Source organism: Budorcas taxicolor, chromosome 8, assembly GCF_023091745.1.
Source record: "Budorcas taxicolor isolate Tak-1 chromosome 8, Takin1.1, whole genome shotgun sequence".
NCBI classification, from domain to species: domain Eukaryota; kingdom Metazoa; phylum Chordata; class Mammalia; order Artiodactyla; family Bovidae; genus Budorcas; species Budorcas taxicolor.
Window position 1 is genome coordinate 80653781 of NC_068917.1, and position 25748 is coordinate 80679528.

At 38.9% G+C, this 25748-nt stretch overlaps 1 protein-coding gene across 1 annotated transcript in view; it reads left to right on the forward strand.

Moving 5' to 3' along the window:
* Positions 1-25748, forward strand: part of NTRK2 (neurotrophic receptor tyrosine kinase 2) — a 393599-nt gene that overhangs the window by 77150 nt on the left and 290701 nt on the right. Inside the window, exons 9-11 of the mRNA XM_052644926.1 lie at positions 7324-7359; positions 10417-10514; positions 23883-23982. Of these exons, the coding sequence (XP_052500886.1) occupies positions 7324-7359; positions 10417-10514; positions 23883-23982 (234 nt within the window). The remainder of the gene's footprint in view (positions 1-7323; positions 7360-10416; positions 10515-23882; positions 23983-25748) is intronic.

The window sequence follows — 25748 nt, forward strand, 5'->3', positions numbered from 1 at the left end:
GTGCTAGACGATAAAATACCCAGATTTTAAAGCTTTCCATTCTTTAGGCAGTACATAAAGAGTGCCTCTATGGCCCACTCATTCAGGAAGAATGTCACAGCTCAAGAATGCTCATTCACACAAGCAGTGGGAGTTAGTGACTTATGCTGCCTCATTCGGGAGCAGTTGTCTCCTATGCAAAATGTGCGTCAGAAGCAAACTATAAATATTGGAAGAGCTTTCCCCACAGCTTTTCATTTGTGCCATTTTATCCAAAGATTCATGACGTCTGGATGAACTAGCGCTCTCTACAACACTTAGAATTGCCCTCGAACTGGCAGATTTAGATTTGGTGTACTTAGGCCAAAGAATGTGGGGTGAGGAAATTTCTCCAAATGTTATACATTCATAAAATATAAAGCCCCCCACCCCCACTACTTATTCTTAAGGCCATTTGTCAAGACCCATGTCCTGTCCTGGGAGTGAAAGGCAGAAAAGTTTTGCCTGCTTTTCTGCCTTAAAAACAGAGAAGGGTATGGTTCTGCTATAGACTCATAATAATCATGATAATTAAGATTTATACTTAAATAGCTCTTTTTGTCTCAAGAGGACTAATGTTAATTAATTACACCTCCTGAAGCTCCTGAGGAGTTGCCAAGCCAATGCTATTATCCTCTTCTGTCAGATGGAAGACTTCTTTGTTGTAGAAAAAGGGAAGAGGCTCTCAGTGCTGCAGGCACAGTAGAGATTCAGCCAGAAAAGGACCCAGATGTCTGAACCACCGATGTTTTTGGTCCCTGAGTTCTGCCTGCCATTCTGAGAGGGATGGGGAGAAGGCTCTGGAATTCAAAAGGTGGTCTGCCCTGAGTTAGAAAACACTGTTGACAAAGCAAAGGAAAGTTTATTTGAAAAGAACACATCTTTTGTTATTCCTTTATCGTGTGGAATCCTTTGAAATATTTTTAAAAATCAAGCTAAAGAGAGTCTGCAAAAAGAATTGAAAGGAAAGACAAAAAAGTTTCTTTTTAAGCGTTAGAGACGAAAAGCCTAAAGGAAAGAAACAGATGTGTCTTCTGGCCTCTGCTATTATTTTTATCTCTAGAGCAGAATGGAAAGTGAACCCTCTGGTCAGGCTACCTATCTTCCCCCCATTTTTGAAATCCTGCAAATGTGTTTTTCCTTTTACTGTAGTGTTTTGCAGTTAAAAAATCATAAAGATTTACTCATGAAGGTTTATACAAAGTCATAAGATTTACTCATGAGCTATAAATGAGATTGGAAGATAGAAATAAATAGGCCCTCACATTAAGCTATTTAGCATGGACTTAAGAGAATGGTGGACAACGTTGGTTCGATATTGTTGTGGGGGGGGAAGTGATTCTGTCATCCATGTTTAGAAGCTTAAATGTCCTCAAGGTCCATCTTTTGGAGGTGCAGACATGGCACGTTGAACACAGAGCTTTGTCAGGAGTGCATGTGTGGTTGTAATTCAATCTTCATGGTTCTTTTTCACTTGGGGTTTTTCAGGCTGCACTCTGGACCTGTTAACTCTCTTCCCATAATTTCTGACAACAGGCCTTAGGTCAGCAAGAAGGTACTAGCGAGTGTAGCACCTGGAGGTACTCAACAGACTCTTCAGCAGATAGTACTTGAACATTAGACAAGCAGACCTGGGCACTCATCTTGTTTGGGTTGGGAAAGAGTTTTAGCTTCTACACTGGAGTGAACCGCGGAGGTAGAGAATGGTCTGCTGCTTGTTTGGAATGCCAGTGGGTTAAGGGAGTCCCAGGAAGTCCATATTTTATTCTGGAGATTCCCAACACGACGCTTTAGAGCTTGAGGCCACCTCTGTTGCTCCTGTCTGAGATTTCTTAGTTGATGAGAGCTACTAGTATAGTCTTCAAGAAACCATGCCGTGCTGTTCTCAGTGGCTTCAGTCATGTTCAACTCTTTGCGACCCCATGGACTATAACCCTCCAGGCTCCCCTGTCCATGGGATTTCCCCTGCAAGAATACTGGAGTGGGATGCCATTTCCTCCTTCAGGGGATCTTCCTGACCCAGGCATCAAACCCACATCTCCTGTGTCTCCTGCTTTGGTAGGCAGGTTCTTTACCACTGAGCCACTGCGGAAGCCCTCAAGAAACCATGACTCTCTCTCTCTTGGGGACTTTCCCATAGCTCAGATGGTAAAGAATCTTCCTGCAATGCAGGAGACCCTGGTGTGGGGAACCATAACCCTTCTCAAATCTCCACGACAAGTGCATTACTCAAGTGCATTTGTCTTTCTTTTCTTTTTTAATTTAAATTTATTTATTTTAATTGGAGGCTAATTACTTTACAATATTGTATTTGTTTTGCCATACATCAACATGAATCCACCACAGGTATACACATGTTCCCCATCTTGAACCCCCCTCCCACCTCCCTCCATGTACCATCCCTCTGGGTCATCCCAGTGCACCAGCCCCAAGCACCCTATATCCTGCATCAAACCTGGACTGGCTATTCGTTTCTTATATGATATTATACATGTTTCAATGCCATTCTCCCAAATCATCCCACCCTCTCCCTCTCCCACAGAGTCCAAAAGACTGTTCTATACATCTGTGTCTCTTTTGCTGTCTCGCATACAGGGTTATCGATACCATCTTTCTAAATTCCATGTGTATGCGTTAGTATACTGTATTGGTGTTTTTCTTTCCGGCTTACTTCGCTCTGTATAATAGGCTCCAGTTTCATCCACCTCATTAGAATTGATTCAAATGTATTCTTTTTAATGGATGAGTAATACTCCATTGTGTATATGTACCACAGCTTTCTTATCCATTCGTTTGCTGATGGACATCTAGGTTGCTTCCATGTCCTGGCTATTATAAACAGTGCTGCAGTGAACACTGGGGTACACATGTCTCTTTCAATTCTCTTTTCATTGACTTTTTCCCCTCCTATCCCATGTTTATCTTTTCTCATTCACTTTTTAATACAGATTATCTCCAACAGTGGTTCCTACCTTTAGCACATAATGATACATAGTGAATAAATTTAAACTAAATAAAAGGAACCAGTGAGAAATTAGGCTTTAAAATGGCAGATATCTTTGAATTTTGACCATTGCCAAAAGTCTGAAAAGGAAATGGTGATTTTTTTCCTGTTTCTGCATTTAATATGACGTTAATAGCTACTGTGCTATTAGCATGTAAACATCATTGAAGCTTAGCTTGACTCAGAAGTTGCCAGAAGCAAAATAATATGCTTGTTAAGCTGGGGTCAGCTGGAGTAATGTGACCCTAGCATTTTGTAAAGTCTGGGTCTGTGCATCCTTCCATGTAGCAGGTCTTCTAAACCTTTGTATAGGAAGAGACATTTCTTTCTTTTGATGAACAGGTCCTCGTCAGACATAGTACAGTATGATAGGGAGGAAAAAAAAATTGTTCCTCCCACGTTGTCTTCCTGTGAGTTTCATAATCTTGTGCTAAATTTGGCTATTTCTGACAATGAAAGTAAAGTGACAATACTTCTCATGCATCTGGGACAATGAAACAAGGAAAATATAGTGCTTTTCAGAATGTGTAGGCCTGACCTCATGGTTTTGCCTGTGAACTTGGTAGAAAAGCCATGCACTGATAAGAATCAAAAGTTTGGAAAAGGACCTGGTTTTCCAGGTTCTGAGCTAAGCTATTTCCTTTTGATCCCATCCCAGATCCCACTTTCCTGTACCCATTTGCTATATTGAATTGATTCAACATTGATTCAACATTTTGAATCTTCCTAGGGCTTTGTGTGGAGAAGGCAATGGCAACCTACTCCAGTACTCTTGCCTGGAAAGTCCCAAGGATGGAGGAGCCTGGTAGGCTGCAGTCCATGGAGTCGCTAAGAGTCAGACACTACTGAGCGACTTCACTTTCACTTTTCACTTTGCTGCATTGGAGAAGGAAATGGCAACCCACTCCAGTGTTCTTGCCTGGAGAATCCCAGGGATGGCAGAGCCTGGTGGACTGCCGTCTATGGGGTTGCACAGAGTCAGACATGACTGAAGTGACTTAGCAGCAGCAGCAGCAGCAGGGCTTTTTGTGGAGAAGGCAATGGCACCCCACTCCAGTACTCTTGCCTGGAAAATCCCATGGGCGGAGGAGCCTGGTAGGCTGCAGTCCATGGGGTTGCTAAGAGTCAGACATGACTGAACGACTTCACTTTCACTTTTCACTTTCATGCTTTGGAGAAGGAAATGGCAACCCACTCCAGTGTTCTTGCCTGGAGAATCCCAGGGATGGCAGAGCCTGGTGGGCTGCCGTCTATGGGGTCGCACAGAGTCAGACATGACTGAAGTGACTTAGCAGCAGCAGCAGCAGGGCTTTGTGTGAGTAATGAGTTTGGATGTTCCCTTTCTGTGATGAGGCTGAATACACCTGTATATCAGTCATATTCGGTGAAGTTTATTCATGTATAGTTTAGATAAATCTGGCTCTGAATCCATAGAGCCTCTTTACTTTCTGATGGAATCAGGTGGTGACTGCATGTAGGGTTGTTGAAGGTATGAGAAGAAATCAGAGTGACCGACTCGTCCCAGTTTTAGCACTTCCTATGTCCAGGGAAGGCCCCCATCCTGGACAAACTGCACAGATTTGCTCAAAACTGTCCCGGTTTTAAAACTTAAACTCCCTGGCCTCAGGCCATCTTAGATGGTTGTTTAATTTAGTATGAGTGAGGGTCCACATGCTTCAATCCAAATACTTAAGAAATATAAATGAAGTTAATGACTTGTTAAAAAAAAAAAAAAAAAGTTCTATTCTCCTACCTTGGGCTTCCCAGGTGGCACTAGTGGTTAAGAATCCTCCTGCAACATACTAGATGTGGGTTCGATCTCTGGGTTGGGAAGATCCCCCGGAGAGGACATGGCAACCCACTCCAGTGTTCTTGCCTGGAGAATCCCATGGATGGAGGAACCTAGAGGGCTACAGTCCATGGGGTCGCAGAGTCGGACATGACTGAAGTGACTTAGTACATTCTGTTACCTTGGCAAATATATATTTATAATGACCTGGAAGCCTGGGTTTGCAGGTCGAATTCTCAGACTCTTGGCGTTCCAAGCAGAAGCAGAGCGGTTTCAGTAGAGCTGGTCCCCAGTCATGGCCCCTGCCCTGGGCTTCCGGTGATATGGTGAGAGCTGTATGAAGGGGATGGGTGTGCATGTGGCCACCTCAGCCCGCCTGTCCTGGCTCACACTCACTTGGGTCTTATGTCAGAGGGTGCTCATCCTGGTGGCGTGGCTGCCTGGAGGTGACAGTTGTAGGGGAGGGGCTTACCAGTCCTAGGAAGTTTGTGCAGGGCCATGGTGAGAAAATTCTGGGCCTTGGAGACCTAGAGTGAGGTCTAGAAGTGAGGAGCAGACTCTAATGGGCAGATGCCTTGCAGATTCAGATTGTATGTTGAGAGACCAGTGGGACCAGATCAGAATGGGATCTTCTGAGGGATGGGATGGGGAGGGAGGTGGGAGGGGGGTTCAGGATGGGGAACACATGTACACCCATGGCTGATTCATGTCAATGTATGGCAAAAACCACTACAATATTGTCAAGTAATTAGCCTCCAATTAAAATAAATTAAAAACAAAAGAAAAAAAAAGTAACAGATTACTGAGCAGTGCAAAGAATGACTTTCTTTCTTGGGATTATAGAACCTTTTCTTCAGCAGTGGTGGAAAATCCTAACTTTGGGGGCACGTCACTAGGTAGGTCCAAGGACGTTGCAAAGAGAAAAGACTTCAGAGGATGGGCGGGTGTCCTGTTAATGACATTCCTAGAGCTTCCATTGAGATATTCCCTTGCTTTATTCACTGAATTCCCCTTCAACTTGCAGAGTCACTTTCAAGAGCCTTCTCAGGAATGTTGTATCAGCTACAAATAATTCTGACAATGTCTATTGATATTCTGTAACTCAAAGCTATTTTGAAATGATGTTTGGGATTATAAAACTCAAAATATAATTGAAAATGACTGAAATGATGACTTTGCATGAATTGATGTAGGGTCATCAGGAGTGGCTGTACAGGTTGTGCACTGCACAATTTCAGGTGATTCCATTAACATTGGTGACAGTCTTAATGGTGCCCCCTAGAGTTGTACAAAGCACAGACTGCACAGCAGTATGCAATATCCCTGAATCAAAATGGACAATGATTGACTTATTTTTTCCCCTGCTAAAATAGGTATCTTCTAGATGAACTGTATTGAAATTCTGGCTTGAATATTAAGACCACTTTTATTTGGTTCTTCATTTAAATTAATCTTGCTTATTTACTAAGAGCTACAAAAACAGAAAATAGGCTCAAGTTTCACTGATATTAAGTATATTTCTGTTAAGAGTCCAGAAATGAAATGAGAATCAAGTAAATTTTATAGTTTACAAATTTTGTATTTCACACAGTGAGGAAAGACTAAAAGCATAGAAAGTGACTTTGGAAATTCATTTCGTAATTGCTTAAATGTTACATCAAATTTTGATTTTAATTCCAAGCAGGCTTTCATATAGATACTGTAGTTTCAATAGTTTTGATTGAAGAATAAGTAGCAGAAAATTTTTTGTCACCTGTTCTTGTTAACAGTGATTTTAAAAAGATTAAAAAAAATTTTTTTTTAAATTTTCTTAGAAATATTTTAAAACAGAATATTCTGACCATTTTGGTGACTAAAGACATATCCAAAAAAAAAAAGGTATACTCTTGAATTTCTTTCTTGACATAACATTTTTTGTAACCTCAGTAGAGAAAGTTCATTTATTTTTCTGTGTTATATTAGGGTAATAAAAGGGTTATTCTGTCTTGGAAATGTCCCTCAAGACAAAGTGGAGAGAAAAATTGTACTTCAGGCGTTATCATCCAGGCTGGTTAATAATGTGTTTGTGAATACAAATGGACCTTCCAAAACAATGTATGAAAGTAAACCCTGAGTCATCAGAGAATAATCAAAGTGGATCAGAAGTGATCTTCTTCTGGAATGAAAATACCAAAATTGTAATTAAATTGCTCAAATGTTTAATAGAAACAGCAAAAAAAAAAGTGGCCATAGTTCATTGATGCTTGAATTTTTTCTCATTAAAGTGATTTTTAATTTCTGTTTGCCCCTTTCTTTTCCTTTCTGGAATAGAGACGGGAGTTGTGGGCTTGAGAAGAGCAACAAGGTTAACATGAAGCAAACCTAGAATTTCAGATTTTATTTACCTATAGAACAATCCATTCAATTTAAAACCTTCAATATGTATTTAGCCAATTTTAGTGGGCTTAGTTAGTAATTTTTAAACTTTGAATGCATACTTAACAAGATATCTTTGTTTTGTTTTGCTTTTTAGGTGCAAATCCAAATTATCCTGATGTAATTTATGAAGGTAGCTATCATGTGGTCTGTATTTTGTATTTTTTCAAAATATATTTGTCTAAAATGTAATAAATCAACTGAAGAAGAACTTTAAGCTCAATTAAATATACACTTCAAGCATGACTTAGGCCAAAATAATACTTCAAAAATCATTCGGTATTGATGGCTGTTTTCCCTTGATATTTACAATGCCTGTAAATAGTGTTTTCTCTCTCATGCTTGTTCTTGGAAGTAGTAAATCCATTCCGCTGTAACAGACATTTTGTTTCCATAATTGGGAACTAATTACCTGTTTAAAAGCCTTGACTACCAAGAAAAGGGAGGTGTATCAATTTCTGGCTATGACGGTAAACCCAATTCAAAATTATGTTTCTTATATAATGAAAAAGCCTGGCTCAGAGACAGGAACCTCAAAGGCAAGGCACGTTTTGAAGTTGGTGAAACCAGCAACTCAACCATATCATCAGGGATCCAGGTTTTTTTCCCCCCATCTCTGCACCCTCCTGCCCATTGTGCTGGCTTCACTGAACGCTGGTTTCTCTTATGGTCTTAAAATGAGTCATTCACATTGATGGGAGAAAGGGAGGAACTTCTGAAATTGTTCCAGAAGAAGGAGAACTTTCCCAGAGACCTCCATCAAACCTTCCCTGTTTCTGACTCAGGACTCGGTTGGGTCATGGTTCAATTTTGCCTCCAGTATTGAGGCTGGATTAACCCTTGGTTAAATAGATCCACCCCTGGAGTTTAGATCAACTTTCCTAGAGGAATAAATTCCCTTGAATAAAATGGGTCTCTCTAAAATGGTAAAGAATCTGCCTGCAAGGTAGGAGACCCGGGTTCAATCCCTGGGTTGGGAGGATCTCCTGGAGAAGGGAATGGATACCCACTCCAGTATTCTTGCCTGGAGAATTCCATGGACAGGGAGCCTGGAGGGCTTCAGTCCATGGGGTTGTAAAGAGTCAGACACAACTGAGGAACTAACTCTTTTACTTTTGGAATGTGGAAGAAGGGAACCAAACTGTCCACTGTATTCAGTAGTTCAGTCGCTCAGTCGTGTCCGACTGTTTGCGACCCCATGAATCGCAGCACGCCAGGCCTCCCTGTCCATCACCAACTCCCGGAGTTCACTCAGACTCACGTCCATCGAGTCGGTGATGCCATCCAGCCATCTCATCCTCTGTCGTCCCCTTCTCCTCCTTTCCCCAATCCCTCCCAGCATCAGCTTACCAAATATCTCATCTTTCCTTTGCTATTTTAATTGAATTCCAGGGTCATTTTACTAGGTATGAGAACCCATTGTTAATAGTTTTGAAACCACTTTCATGATCAGGAGGCTTCTTTTGCGGAAATGGCAGGCTCAATTTCAAGACTTGGCTTGAAATTTAAAATTGATCAAAAGTTACATTGATCAAAATGTTGCATTTATATATTTATTCTATAAAATATATATTCTTTAATTCTGATGCACACCTTGACAAATGTGTATATTTATATTTTTAATGTAAAAATAATTTGCATTTTTAAATATAAAATGATTCTCTCTGTGTTTATGTGTGTATATTTAACTTGAGCTAATTTTATCTAGGGAATTAAATTGTCTTTTCTTGCTTTATGCATGTTAAGCCATATTCCCTCCAGGCTGTTGTGGTTTGGGTGATTTTGTGGATGTGATTTGTGTATTTTTATATTTATTTGTTTTGATATGGCTTAAAGAAAGAGTACATCAGATTGTATCACAGAGAAATTGTATTGTGATTTTTCCATTTTAAAATTATGTTTTGAACTCCTTTCCAATAATTTTAAGTCTCTAAAAATGTCATCTTTCCATTGGACTCAGATCACACATTGAATATTTGGCCTAAAATGTTGTTATATTAAACTGTAGATACTTTAATGATTTAATTTTGCATGAGTAGCTGGATATAATATGAAGAGGGAAAATAAGCAAATAAATGATATCTCCTAGTGTTTGAAATATTAATAAGTTCTAATATTTTCAAAATGAAAATGGTAAGAATATAGTTTTACGGTTAAGAATGAAACAGCCACAGATAGAAAATAAATGCTGTTTTTGTTAATTTTCATTCACATTCAAAGGAATACTCTGCTAATAAGAATATAATTTAAATTGGTTGCCTTGAGGCCAGCATGATATTTCTACCAAGGGAAGATTAGCTGGGACTGGCTTGATGAGGTTGGTTGCTCAGGATGGAAATTGAAGGCACCATATCTATTTAGAATAAAAATACACACCGTTTATAAACAACATTGTCTTCAATAAGTTTACTAAAACTTTTTATGACTTTTATATATAATATTATTAATAAAGATGTTCCCTACAGAAAAATCACTTATTTCTATCCTGACCCATGTAGGCTAAATTGATCCAGAGGAGCAGCTACATTTGAGAACTATGAGAACATATCCTCAAAATTCTAAGTGTTGTGTTGGTGAAGTCCCTATACATTAATTCTGCAACTGAAATATTGGCAATTCAGAACTCTTTTAAAAAGTAAGATGTCCAGAAATCAGTGCTGCTGATTTCAAGTCTGATTTCCGGACTCTGTTGCCTTCTTGCCAGTTGACCTTAAGACTAGTAATTACTAGTAATATTTCTGAGCTTTCATTCTTTGGCTGTAAAACTGGTGGTTAGACTTGATTTCCAAAGACTCTTCTAGGCCTATAAATCTATGACTGTTGTATGGTCGATTTTTTTTGTATTTTCATTACTTTATCAAAAAAGGAATATATTGATATCATATACAATATTATATAATAAAAACCTTCATATGCAGAGAAAAAATCCTCAACCTGGTTTGGAATTTGACCAACAAAGCAATGATGTAAAGATCTGAGTTGAATACAGTTTTGACATCACACAGTCTTACAGTGAATTTAAACCAAGGTGGGGAGGTGTCATGTTTCTCCCCAGCCACACTGTCAGTGGTTTGGAAGCTTGTGATTTGTCTTGCTTTGATCTGGATTCTACTTTGGCTCATGTTTGATTGCAGCCTAAAGACAACTTCAACTTCATGCTTCCTTCTTTTCCCCCTTTCTCCAATTTAAGATTACGGAACCGCGGCAAATGACATTGGGGACACCACGAACAAAAGTAATGGAACCCTTCCCACAGGTGTTGTTGATACAGGTCGGGAACACCTCTCGGTGAGTGAGATGCTTACTTGTTTGCTAAATTTGTTCTGAGCATTTTGATTGCTTGAATGCCTGAGGGACCTTCAATGCCAGTCTTTGAACAAAATACTTTCATTCAGATGTAAATATGGTGTTGAAGGGTGGAAGAACTAATAGAAAGACTTAAGAGAAGTTATCAACGTACTGTGGTCTTCCCTGGTAGCTCAGGTGGTAAAGAATCTGCCTGCAATGCAGGAGACCCAGGTTCAGTCCCTGAGTTGGGAAAGACCTCTGGAGAAGGGAATGGCAAACCATTCCAGTATTTTTGCCTGGAGAATTCCATGGGGTCACAAAGAGTCAGACACGACTGAGCAACTAACACACACATAAAGGTGCTGCATAGCCTCTGACTTATTGCTGATGATTCCTGTTTCAAATATCTGTCCTTTAGGGACTTCCTTGGCAGTCCAGTGGGTAAGATCCTGCACCCTACAGGGGACATGAGTTCCATCCCTGGTCTGAGAACTAAGATACCACATGTCACTTGGAAGCCAAAAACAAAACAAAAGACAGATACAAACAAATGTTGGCAAGGTTGTGGAAAAATAGAAAGCCTTAGATATTACTCCGGGCATGCGTGTGTGCTTGTTAAGTTGCTCAGTCATATCCGACTCGACGACTGCATGGACTGCCAGGCTCCTCTGTCTATGGAATTCTCCAAGCAAGAATACTGGAGTGGGCTGCTATGCCCTCCTCCAGAAGATCTTCCTGGCTCAGGGATGGAACCTGCAACTCTTGGGTCTGCTGCAGATAGGTTCTTTACCACTAACGCCACCTGGAAAGCCCCTAGATATTGTTAGTGAGAATAAAAAATTGTATGGTAACTTTCAAAAACTTAAAGTTTCTAAAAAAAAATATTGTCCTTTAAAAGAGTATTACTACTTTATCAAGAAACCAGGTTTCTCATTCAGTTTTGTTCTTCAGTTGCTCGGTCGTGTCTGACTCCGTGAGCCCGTGGACTGCAGCATGCCAGACTTCACTGTCCTTCACTATCTCGTGGAGTCTGCTCAGACTTATGTCCGTTGAGTCAATGATGCCATCCAACCATCTCATTCTCTGTCACTCCCTACTCCTCATGCCCTCAACCTTTCCCAGAATTAGGGTCTTTTTCAATGAGTTGGCTCTTTACATCAGGTGGCCAAAGTATTGGAGCTTCAGCTCCAGCATCTGTACTTCCAGTGAATATTCAGGGTTGATTTCCTTTAGGATTGACTAGTTTGATCACCTTGCCATCCAAGGGACTCTCAAGAGTCTTCTCGAGCACCACAGTTTAAAAGCATCACTTCTTCAGCACTCAGCCTTCTTTATGGTCCCACTCTCACATCCATACATGACTACTGGAAAAACCACAGCTTTGACTGTATGGACCTTTGTCAGCAAAGTGATGTCTCTGCTTTTTAATATGCTGTCTAGGTTTGTCATAGCTTTTCTTTTAAGAAGAAAGCATGTTTTAATTTCATGGTTACAGTCACCATCTGCAGTGGTTTTGGAGCCCAAGATAATAAAATCTTTTACTGTTTCCAATTTTCTCCCCATCTGCTTGCCATGAAGTGATGGGACTGGATGCCATAATCTTAGTTTTCTGAATGTTACATTTTAAGCCAGCTTTTTTACTCTCCATTTTCAGCTTCATCAAGAGGCTCTTTAGTTCTTCACTTTCTGCCATTAAGGTGGTATCATCTGCATACCTAAGGTTATTGATATTTCTTCCAGCAATCTTGATTCCAGCTTGTTATTCATCCAGCCCAGCGTCTCATTCAGGGATATGTATAATTATTCTTGTTTCCACACCTTCACACTTGTCTCCTTAAATATCTTAATAAAAATTTCAGTGCCTACAGAGCGTAAGAAATCCAGTAAGTTCTGAAAGGGGCTGGCTATGGGAGGATATAAAAATATGAATGAAATACAGATCTATCCCTTTGGTTCTTATACTTAGGTCAGAGACCTGAGATGTGAATACTAGCACCTAAAATGCAAATAGAGGCTGAGCAAGGCAATGGGAGTGGTAGATGTAGAGGGGCAGCACCCTGGTCCTTCCTCTTAGGAGAGCTGGAGGAGTCTGTGGGACAGGTTTTACAGCCTGTGATGGATGCATGGAATTTGGACACAGAGGAAAGAAGAGGAAGGGCCTTGTAGGTGTGTGAACAAGAGCCAGCAAACTGGAAACATTCTTGATTGGAAGGCAGGGTGTGTGAAGGATGGTGGTCAGAGGCAAGGCTGGGGAAGTTGGCCATGAGGTCTTGAACCTCAGTGCCGGGTGGTTAGATTTATGGCGCAGTGAAGAACATCAAAAGGGGTGTTAGTTCATCTCCCCAGGACTCTGCGGCAGCAGCTCAGGTCAAAACCCAGCAGACTCCTCCATTCTTTTCTTTTCCCTCCTTGTCATGTGCACCCAGTCAAATATCATGTGAGTTCTGCCTCCTTGTAAACTTCAAACCTGTCCATCCACAAACTATGGCCCTTGGGCCAAGTTCAGCTTATGTAGTCTGTAGGCTAAGAATAGTTTTAACATCTTAAGTGGTTTGAAAAAAAAAAAGGATGACATTTTGTGACACATGAGCTCTTTATGAAATTCACATGTCAATGTCCATAAATAAAGTTTTATTAGAATAGAATTATGCCTATTTACATATTGTTGTGGCTAATTTTGCACTCAAGGGCATATGGAGTAGTTGCAGCAAAGTCTGTATGGCCTGCAGTGCTGGAAATATTTATCATTTGGCACTTTGCAGAGAAAGTTTGCCACAATTGCTTGTTCCTGGATGACTGCCCAGCTTCCCACCCTGTCTCCCTCTCCCACTCTTGTGATCTTCCAGCCTTTTTTCATACATCAGCCTGAGTGACTTTTTTTTTTTTTTTAGTTTTTTTATTTTATAAGTTTCAGCTGTACTATATTGTAATTTCACATCTATGTGCACTAAAGAGTGATAGTCCCACCTGCCTAGTTACCATCTGTCACCATACAGTTGACCCTCTTCACTCATTTTGCTCACCCCGACTCCCTTTCTCTTGGTAACCACTAATCTGATCTCTGTATCTATGAGTTGGTTTCTATTTTGTTTGTTTGTTTGTTTTGTGGTTTTTTTTTTTTAGATTCTACAGATGGGTGAAATCATAAGGTATTTGTCTTTTGTCCGACTTATTTCCGTTACTGTTGTACCTTCAAGGTCCATCCATATTCTCACAAATGGGAAGATTTCATTGTTTTTAGTGGCTGAGTAATATTCCATTGAATAAAACTCAAGTCCATTGAGTATTATTCCGTTGAGTAATATTCCAATATATATAGGTATACATTTATACATATCACATCTTCTTATCCATTCATCTGTTGATGGACACTTGGGTTGTCAACACATCTTGTCTATTGTAAATAATGATGCATTGAACATGTGTGTAGTTACTAAGTCATGTTTGACTCTTTGCAACCCCATGGACTATAGCCTGCCAGGCTCCCCTGTCCATGGAATTCTCCAGGCAAGAATATTGGAGTGGGTTGCCATTTCCTCCTCTAGGGGATCATCCTGACCCAGGGATTGAACCCACATTTCCTGAATCAGCAGTCAGGTTATTTATCAGTGAGCCACCAGTGAAGCCCCTAAATCTTGAGTTTGATTCTATTTTGCATGTGTATTCACTTGTATTGTTTTAGAATTGCACATAAGTGATATCATACAGTATCATACAAGTCTCTTGTCCACTCTTGGCTGCCCTAAACCCAGTGTGCTGTGGCATGGGGGTGGTGGGAACAGAACGTTACCAGGTAGATAATGGGATCATTCACAGGAATGCCATGGATGTTGCTCCCCAGTGGATAGCCATGAACCACTGAGCATGGAATGCAATGTATGAGCAGGATTCATGAGGAGGGGAGGCCAGGGACAGAGGGTGGACTAGGTGTTCTTTGAGTTCCCAAAGCTGGGTTGGAAAGGAGAGAGGATTACAGTGACCAGACTCCCCTTGTTCTGAAATAGGCAACCTGACACTGAATCCCAGATACCTGTCCATTACTGGGAGATAATAAATAGAAGGCACACCTTTTCTGTGCCTAAAATTCTTCCCTAGAAATGGTCCATTGAACATATGGATGCATATATCCTTTTGAATTAGTGTTTTCATGTTCTGGTATAAATACCCAGAAGTAGAATAACTGGGTCGTATGGTACTTCTATTCTTAATTATTTGAGGAGTCTCCATACTATTTTACATGGTGGCTGTACCAGTTTGCATCCTCACCACCAGTGTTTGAAGATTCTCTTTTCTCAATATCCTTGCCAACATTTGTTATTTCTTGCTTTTCAATAATAGCCATTCTAACAGGTGTGAGGTGATATCTTACATGGTTTTGACTTTCATTTCCCTAATAATTAGTGATATTGAACATATTTTCATGTGCTTGTTGGCCATCTGTATGCCTTTGGGAAAAAATGTTTATTCAAATTTTCCATACATTTTTTAATCTGGTGGTTTGGTTTTCTATTGTTGAGTTGTATGAGTTCTTTCTATATTTTGGATATTAACCCCTTATCAGATATATGATTTGTAAATATTTTCTTTCACTCATAGGTTGAATTTTTATTTTGATGACAGTTTCCTACCCTGTAAGGGAGCTTTTTAGTTTGATGCAGTCTTATTTATTTATTTTTGCCTTTGTTTCACTTGCCTTTGGATTCAGATCTACAAAAACATTTTTAAAACTAATATCAGTGAGATTATTGCCTATGTTTCCATTTAAGAATTGTATGGTTTCAGGTCTTACATTCAAATTTTTAATCCATTCTGAGTTAATTTTTGCAGGTGGCATCAGATAGTTTTCTAGTTTCATTCTTTTGCATATGGTTGTCCAGTTTTCCCAGCACCACTTATTGTGCTGAAGAGACTGTTCTTTCTCCACTGTATGTTCTTTGCTCCTCTGTTATAAATTAATTGTCTGTATATATATGGGTTTATTTCTCAGTTCTCACTTCTGTCTCTTGATCTGTGTGTCTATTTTTATATCCATGCCAAACTTTTGATTACTGTAGTTTTGTAGTACAGTGTGAAATCAGGGAGTGAGATACCTCCAACTTTGTTCTTCTATCTCATGATAGTTTTGGCTATTCAGGTTCTTTACTGGTACCATACAAATTTTTGGATTATTTATTCTAGATCTATGAAATATGCCATTGGAATTTTGATAGAGTTTACACTGAATCTATAGACTGCTTTGGGTACTATGGACATTTTAACAAGATTAATTCTTCCAGTTCATGAATATGGAATATCTTTCCACTTATTTGTGTGTTTTTGTTTTTGTTTCAATTTCTCATCATCGTCTTAGTTTTCTGTGTTCTGGTCTTTTCACTTTTGGTTAAATTTATTCCTAGGTATTTTATTCTTTTGGTATAATTGCAAATGGGATTGTTTTATTAGTTTCCTTTTCTGATAGATCATTATTAGTATATAGAAATGCCATACAGATCTGTACATTGATTTTGTATCCTGTGACTTCACTGAATTAATTTACTGGTTATAATAATTTTTTGGTGGACTCTTCAGGGTTTTCTTAATATGGTATCATGTCATCTGCAAATCATGACAGTTTTACTTTTTTCTTTCTGATTTGGGTGCTTTCATTTCTTTTTATTGCCTAATTTCTATGGCTAGGACTTCCAACATTGTGTTGAATGAAAGTGGCAAGAGTGGGCATTTTTGTCTTGTTGCTGACCTCTTTGTTGAGTTGTTATCATAAGTGGATGTTAAATTTTGTCAGGTGCTTTTTTCTTTATAAATTGAGGTGATCATGTGTGATTATTTATCCTTCATTTTGTTAATGTTATGTATCATGTTGATCGGTTTGCAGATATTGAACCATCCTTGAATCCCTGGAATAAATTACATTTCACTGGTGTATGATCCTTTTAATGCATATCAGATGTATTTTGCTAATATTCATTGAGGATTTTGCATCTGTGTTCATCAAGATATTGGCCAGTTATTTTCTTTCTGGTGTCCTCATCTGGTTTTGGTACCAGGGAAATGTTAGCTTTGTAGAATGCTTTTGGCAGGTTCCTTCTTCTTCAGGTTTTTTTTTTTTTTTTTTTTTTTTCCCTGAAGAATTTGGGAAAGATAGTTCTTAAATATTGGAATGTTTTTGTAGAATTTGCCATTAAAACTACCTGGTCCTGGGCTTTTGCTTATTGGGAGAATTTTGATTACTGTTTTAATTTCCTCACTAGTAATTTGTCTATTCAGATCTATTTCTTAATAATTCAGTCTTGAAAAATTATGTTTCTAGGAGTTTATCTTTTTATTCCAATTTGCCCAATTTTTTGGCAAATAGTTGTTTGTAACAGCCTCTTATGAGCCTTTGTTTTCTTATGATGTCATTGCTATTTCTTCTCTTTCACTTCTGATTTTATATATTTGAGTCTCTTTTTTATTAGTCTAGCTGAAATTTTATTGATTTTATCTTTTCAAAGAGCTATCTTTTTGTTTTATTGATCTTTTCTATTTTTTAGTCTTTGTTTATTTATGCTTGGATCTTTATTATTTCTTTTACTAATATTTGGCTTCATGTGTTATGCTTTTTCTAGTTCCTTTGGGTGGAAAGTTAGCTTCCTTATTTAGGGCTTTTCTTGTTTATTGAGATTGGCCTGTATTTCTATGAATGTCCCTCTTGTGACGTTTGCTGCATTCCAAAGACTTTGGTATGTTAAATTTCTATTTTCATTCATCTCTATGCATTTTTATTTCTTCTTTGATTTCTTCAAAGACCTATTGGTTGTTCAGTAACATGTTGTTTAATCTCCAGTTTTTCCAATTTTTTCTTGTGACTAAGTTTTAGTTTCGTGTAACTGTCTTTGGAGAAGATGTTTGATATGATTTTAATCCTCTTAAATTTACTGAGACTTGTTTACTGACCTAACATGTGAACTGTCTTGGAGAACCTTCCATGTGCCCTTGAGAAGAATGTTTATCTACTGCTTTTTGATGGAATGTTCTCTGTATATCTGGAAGGTCATCTGGTCTAACAAGTTTTTGGATAATCAATCCATTGATATAAATCAGGTGTTAAGTCTCCTGCTATTATTGTATCTCTTTCAAATTCTCCCTTTCAGTTCAGTCACTCAGTCGTGTCCGACTCTTTGTGACCCCATGGGCTGCAGCACGCTAGGCCTCCCTGTCCATCATCAACTCCTAGAGTTTACTCAAACTCACGTCCATTGAGTCAGTGATGCCATCCAACCATCTCATTTGCTGTCGTCCCCTTCCCCTCCCACCTTCAGTCTTTCCCAGCATCAGGGTCTTTTCAAATGAGTCAGCTCTTCACATCAGGTGGCCAAAGTATTGGAGTTTCAGCTTCAACATCAGTCCTTCCAATGAACATTCAGGACTGATTTCCCTTAGGATGGACTGGTTGCATCTCCTTGCAGTCCAGGGTACTCTCAAGAGTCTTCTCTAATACCACAGTTCAAAAGCATCAATCCTTTGGCACTCAGGTTTCTTTATAGTCCAACTCTCACATCCATACATGACCACTGGAAAAACCATAGCCTTGACTAGATAGACCTTTGTTGGTAAAGTAATGTCTCTGCTTTTTAATATGCTGTCTAAGTTTGTCATAACTTTCCTTTCAAAGAGTAAGTGTCTTTTATTTCATGGCTGCAGTCACTATCTACAGTGATTTTGGAGCCCCCCAAAATAAAGTCTGCCATTGTTTCCACTGTTTCTCCATCTGTGATGGCACCAGATGCCATGATCTTTGTTTTCTGAATGTTGAACATTTGCTCTGTGTATCTTGGTGCTCCTGTATTGGGTGCATATACCTTTGTAAATGTTATATCTTCTTGCTGGATTGACCCTTTTATCATTATTTAATGCCCTTTGTCTTTTGTTACAGTGTTTGTTTTAAAGTTTGTTTTGTCTGTTATGAATATAGCTATTCCAGCTTTCTTTTTATTCCGTTTTCATGAAATATCTTTTTCTATCTCTTCATTTTAAGCCTGTGTGTGTTCTTTCTTCTAAAGTGAGTATCTTGTAGGCAACATACAGACAGATCATGCTTTTTAATCCATTTAGTCACTCCATGTCTTTTGATTGGTGAATTTAGCCCATTTACATTTAAAGAAATTATTGACCTGTATATAATGTCATCATTTTGTTAGTTGTTTTATGGCTATTTTTGTAGTTCTTTTCTGTTCCTTTCTTATTCTCTTTCTCTCTTATCTTGTATTTGGTGGTTTTCTTAAGTGTTATCTTTAGATTCTCGTATCATTTTTTCCTCTTTTTACTATAAGCTTTTTCCTTGTGATTACTGGGACATTCACATGTAACACTGTATGTAAGTAATATCCTGTTTTAAGTTGGTAGTCACTTAAGTTTGAATACATGCCAAAGCTTTATCTTTTTTACACCCCATCCCCATGATTATACTTGTGATGGAACAAGTGGAGGCTCTGTTCATCTAGTTTTCAGACCCTTTTCTGAGGGAATTGTTTCATATTTAGTTGTAGACTTGCTGTGTCTATGGTAGTAGATGAGTTTAGGATCTTCTTATACCACCATCTTGAACCCTCTCCCTTGAGTGACCTTTTTAAAGCACAAATAGGATCACTCTTTTATTGTCATTCTCAGTCTTCTCAATGCATTGTGATGAAACTTTTGTTTTAGAAACCCAACTCCTCATGATGGTTAATAGGGACCTACATGTCTTGCCCTTGTCTGTCTCTCTGACTTCATCTGCACACTCTTCTCACTGTTTACCAGTTATCTTTTTAAAATACTCTCTTGCATGCTCCAGGATTACTTTTGTCTCATAGTTTTCACATTTGCTTTTTTCTCTAGGAGGCATGCACTTCCCAAGGGTCACCACACAGCTTTAGCTAGAGTGGCTAGCAGCATCCAATGCCCCATTTCTTTTTCTTCTGAGCAGTTATTATTGTGATAATTATCTTGAGTATTTATTTGTTTACATGTTTAATATCTTTTTCCTTTCCCTGATTCTTTAGTAAGATTCTTAGTATAGGTGACCTGGTCAGTGTTTTTCCCAGCTGTATTCCTAGTCCTTGGAATAGTACCTGTCACCTAGAGGTGATTAGACCGATGATGAACACTATGGAATGGGTTTAATAAGAGAAAGATTGGAAGTGGGGTGATGATTTAGGTATTTGGTTCAATAATAAAGAGATATGATGAATATTTAAACCAAGGCCATGGCAGTGGGACCAGGGGGCTCAAAAAGGGATGCAACTTAACTGCAACTTATAAATACACATCCAGTATTTGGAGACACACACATGTTTCCACAGATGACTATATTCATTGAAACAGCAAGAAAAACTGCTGTGTTAAATTAACTACAGAATGTTTTCTAATTCCTTCCTTGTGTAGTCATTTAAGTTTTTACTCTCATACCAAAACACTTAATGTTTCTTGGTTTGAGAATGTTGTTTGCGTATGTAAGGAATCCAAGGAGCATGCATTAAACCAACTGATGTGTATGTATCTCAATTACTAAAAATTGTATGCTAACTTGAATCCAAATGCTAAATTTAAGCCCTTAATTGGTATATCTCAGTGTTTGAACTGTCTGTGGTAGGGTACTGGAGAGCAAGATCAGTGAATATAATCTTTGTTGAAAGTCTGTATATTTTGACTCCATCTGTAACCCCTAGGAATTTGCATGAGAGTGCAGGTCAAAGTTTTGTAAAATTTAAAGAAAATTTCAAAATTATGTGTGGATCAAACATTTAATCTATCAATAGCCCCTGATCACCAGAAAGATCATTAGATTAGAAGAAAAGTTTCAGAGTCAGGGAGCTGATACAAAATTCAGTGGTATTTTCAAAGCCTTTGGAAGACACTTGCAACCAACAAATGCTCCTCATGAATGCTGCTGAATTTTCAGAGCAGAGCAGCTCCTTATTATATGCTGAGAGGTAGCCTTAGATAAAACCAACCAACCAACTAGCCAATAAACTTACTCCTTTTCTCCCATGTGAAGACACTCCCACCTCAACACACATACACACAGTACATGAAACTCTGCATTTATCAAATAATTTGAGGAAATGATTCTTCTCATTGTCATAAGAGTATTTGTTTATTAAAACATTCTTTACATTTAGAACTGCTTCAATAGGTTTAAATATTTGGTAGCAGATCCTTAACTGCTTTTCTGGAGTCAATCACCTTTCCATTTTCTAAGTTAACTTAAACAGTCCATAATGAAATAAAGAATGCAGGGCAGGTATATTATCCCCACATACAAATGAGGAAACAGTTTTAGAAAAGTGAAGCATCTGTGAGCTGTCACAGCTGGTAAAGGTGAGGTATCCTGGGAACATAAGGACAAAGGTTTCCTGAATGCCAATCAGGTACTTTCTGAAGTGGGGAAGACTGTACTGTGGCTCTGCAGAGAGATCCTGGGACTCAGGGTGGGTCCTCCAATTCCCTCTTCATCTCAGATTCCTTTCTATAAGATAGTGCTTGAACTTGTTTATCTGTATAATTTTGGAATTTAATAATAGGGTAGAGAAGCTTATAGCTGATGATCTCTTTCCCATGAAAATGTTAGTTAGAAATAAAGATTGAAAAAGAAATACACAAAACCATAAGATAAGTTTGAGTTAGAACAAGTTGATTCCTAACTTGCCTTTTAGGAATCACTACAGTTCTATTTGTATATAGGTCACAGAGACAGAATTAAGTGTGTGCTCAAACATCTGTAGAAGTGTTGCCTGGGAGAGCCACTAACAACTGAAGCAGCAGAGAAAGAGAAATATCACACCTTTGTTCCACCCTAGACAAGTGTTTGGCATGTGCTCTTTTCTGCGTTTTGCGGCTTATCTAATGCTGTCTTCATCTAACTCCATCTGAAGGTTCTGCTGGGGGGATTTCAGTGTGTGTGTGCTCAGTCATGTCCTACTCTTTGTGACCCCTTGGACTATAGTCCACCAGGCTCCTCTGTTCATGGAATTTTTCAGGCAAAAATACTGGGATGAGTTGCCATTTCCTTCTCCAGGGGATCTTCCTGACTCAGGGATTGAACATGCGTCTCTTCTGTTTTCTGCATTGGCAGCCTGATTCTTTACCGCTAGTACCACCTAGGAAGCTATAGCCGTGTGTTTTTATTATTCTGCTTTCACTCTCAGCCACACACTTTGAAAATGCAATGTAGTGGATAAATCACACACAAATCACAGGTTTTATATTTGCTAGGCTTATATTTCGACCCACTCCAGTGTTCTTGCCTGGAGAATCCCAGGGACGGGGGAGCCTGGTGGGCTGCCGTCTATGGGGTCGCACAGAGTCAGACACAACTGAAGCGACTTAGCAGCAGCAGCAGCAGCAGCAGCAGGCTTTTATTTCAGTCCCAAGCTTGAGAGGTATGACCTGGGGCTGCTTTCTTATGTTTTTCTAAACCTCAGTTTTATTACCATCATCATTATCATCATTATGGCAAACATAATTAATTACTTATTAAATGAGGTACTGTGTCAAGCCCAATACCTATATTAACTGATTGATGACTTACAACAACCTGCAAGGTAGAGTTATTATATCCCCTAGTTAACATATGAAGATTATGAGGTGCTGAGAGGTTAAGTGATTTGTAAACCATGCAACTAATATGTGGTAAATCTAAATTCTGAACTCGGAGAATCTGTCCTCTTAATCTCCACTTGACACTGCCTCTCACTAAGGTATATGAATACCATATATAGTATATTATATGGGCATATTAATCAGGATAAGCTATGCTGTGGTAACAAAAATCCCAAAATTTCAGTGGCTTAAAACAATAAAAGCTTATTTCTTGTTTCATTACAGGTATTGACTAGGAGTTCTGTCAGCCTCATCCTCATTCCAAGATGAGGCAGACGCATCAGCCACTTTTTGAAAATGTAGCATTTATTTTGGCACCAAGCAAGACTACACTGCCCTTAGTGCTATTAGCATTATTATCAATGGATAATTTTTCTTTTGGAGTGTCATACTGAAGTCCCAGGCACTTCAGTATGTTTAGCGGCATGCTTGGGCTTCCCTGGTGGCTCAGCTGGTAAAGAATCTGCTGCAATACAGGAGACGTGGGTTTGATCCCTAGGTTGGTAAGATCCTCTGGAGAAGGGAATAGCTATCCACTCCAGTATACTTGCTTGGAGAGTTCCATGGACCATATGGTCCATTGGGTTGCAAAAAGTTGAACACGACTGAGCAACTTTCACTTCATTTCACTTCAAAATCACCTTAACCATCAAGCACTTCTTTCCACAGGGTGCTAATTAAGTTCTAGCTAAACTATATCCAGATACAGCTATCCATCTGTTGTCAATAAAGTTTTATTGGAACACAGACAAGCCCATTTGCTTGCATATTGTCTATGTCTGTTTTCACACTATAGCAGTGGAATTGACTAGTTGCCACAGAGATTTACAATGTGAGGCTTTACAGGAAAAGTTTGCCAACTCCTGGTTTATAAAAACAGACATATTTTGGAAGTGGGACTTTGAGGTGAATAACAAAAATGGAAGACAGCCCTATGTCCATCTTTTTTTCTAAATTATTAGCGTGTACTTAGCATTATGCACTTGTGCCTTTGTGATTTCCAGCTCAGAGCTGTGACAAGATTCACAAAGATATGCATGTACTATCTTGTGTGATTCCCAACTTGCAATTACACTTTTAAATAAAAAAAAAACCAATCCTGTATTGATCTTTCTCATACATACAGAAAAGGTCACATGTCAAGTCTACAACCCCATGAGCCTTCACAGGCTGAGCTCACTCTCCACTTCTTTCCTGCTCCCTTCTAGACCTGCTCACTGCTCCAGGCATTCTGACTTCCTAAGAGCAACAATAGCCAACTTAAAAAAAAATCTATTATGGACAACTCTCAAACATGTACAGTAGTAGAGAGAATAAAGAAATGAACTCCCCTGTATCTTTCAGCAGCTTCAAAAATTATTAGGATTTTGTCATCCATGTTTTATATTCTCTCTCTTCTCTTTCTAGATAGGTATGCAGGTATATAGGTAATAGATAGATAAAATATATATTTATATATTATATAATATATGATGTATTAGTATAAGTTTATCTATATAATATCAATTGGATGAATATTTCTATTAGCTTTAACTTACAGTTTCTCACTTGTAGAATAGGGATAATAATAGGACCTATATACTTCTTCCTAGGTTTGTTGAAGAATAAGTGAATTGGTATCCATAAAGTTCTTAGAAAATCAAGTAGTAATTATTCAATAAATATTAACTGTCTTCAGCAGCAGCAGCAGCTTCAGGGTACAAGGAACTAATGAACAAGGTCATGACTGCCCTCTTTTCTTTTCTCTAGGTCTATGCTGTGGTGGTAATTGCATCTGTAGTGGGATTTTGTCTACTGGTAATGCTATTTCTGCTGAAGTTGGCAAGACACTCCAAGTTTGGCATGAAAGGTAAGAAGGGTTGTGTTTATTTTACTACTTATGTGGAATCATTTTGGCTTATGACTAATGCTAATTACCACTAAAGAAGGAAGCAGCTAGATTTACAATGACTAGGATTGAAGGCTGAGAAAACAGCAACAAAGCTATGATACTACAAATCAAGACAGAGAAAAATCATGTTGATTACTCAGCACTACCCACTTTCAATGAGAACAATTGTCTCAGAAAACATAGAACTGCTTTCTTGAGTTTTCAAGTGACTAATTATGTCTGAGTTTTGCTTTTACTTCAGAAAGGCAGGCTAGTGCCAGACAAGTGACAGACACACATATTTTGTGTAAAAAAAAGGTCCTTTCTATTGTACATTTGACTTCTAGAGTTTCTGTGGCATGCTTTCTGTGTTGCTGCTACATTTTCAGATTCTCATCTTTTGAAATTTAAAGTGTTGGGAGGCAAAATAAGAACAGCTATTGGAGGTACACTGAAGCATTGTGAATGAGTCACTTCTTATTTTAGTGGAAAAGTTCCTAGTGCTCGATTAAAAATTAGGGTCTGTGTTGCCCGCAATAGACCATTGGTCTCTTTTAGAAAATTGAAAATTCATTTCGGGGGCTATAAGTAGGCAAGAGTTTTAGAGATTAAAAAGCATTTGCTCCGATATTTAAACCTATGTATTGACTCATGTTATTGGTGAATTCTGCATGGTCTCTTGTAAATGCCACTAGCTGGGGAAAGCTGTGGCACCACAGTTAGTGCTGTCTTAATTGTGTTGGGGAGACAGCTGGGTGGGTTTTCTTGATCTATATCGCTCGTCACGTTTACTGTTATTGTTGCCTGCTTACTTGGAAGTGATGTTGGAAGTAGCAGCAGGTTATCCAGTGTATAGCAGGCACCAGGGTGGGTCAGATCCATTTTGATGCTTTCTCCTTTCCCTTTGTGTGTGCCCATGAACAAGATGCTAAAACCTGAAATGAATGAGGAGGAACAGCGGTTAAGTCCTTAAATATAATGGCTAAACCTCCTCCTGACTCCCCCTTTGCCCTCTTGATCCTTGACATTTCTTCTGAAGGAGGAAAGATCTCTCATTCTGCAGTTATGAATAAGACTTGAGTGGTGGTGATGGTAGAGGGGGCTGTTCTACAATGAGTTTTCATTAGTCTTATGGTGGTGGTTTGCAAACTTGACGTTGCCTCAGAAACTCCTGGAGGGCTTATGAAAACACAGACTTTCTGGGTTACTCCGAGAGTTTCTGATTTAATAGATCTGCTGTGGGCCTGAAAATTGGCATTTCTAACAGTTTCCAAGGAATGCGGATGCTGTTTTTCCCAAACATTCTCAGAGAGTCACCTTTCTATGGGAGATACATGGGCTCCCAGGTCTCTTTCCAAGAGTGACAATGTGGGATAAGCATTGCAAACCAGACCCACCCACAGCTTTGAGGACCTTTCTGTGTCCCTGGATTCAGCTGGTGCCCTGGTCTGGGCTAGGGTTTTCCTCTCTGTGTGTCAGCCACCTGCCATGGGATTTGGTTCTCCTCGTCTTGATCAGATGCTTCTTTTCCTTAGAAGCACTTGTGGTGAATATCCCCAAGGAGAAGTTTTATTGGACAGAGATTCTACCTCTATCACTTTTCTGCCTTGAGGGTAGTGTTGGAAGCTTTCATCTTATGGGATCTTCAGAGGAAGGATATGTCTTAGGTCTTCCTGGGAGCTTAGAAAGGCTTTGGAAACTGTAGGAGCAATATTTGGGAGACATTCTTCATTTCTACTTTGTGT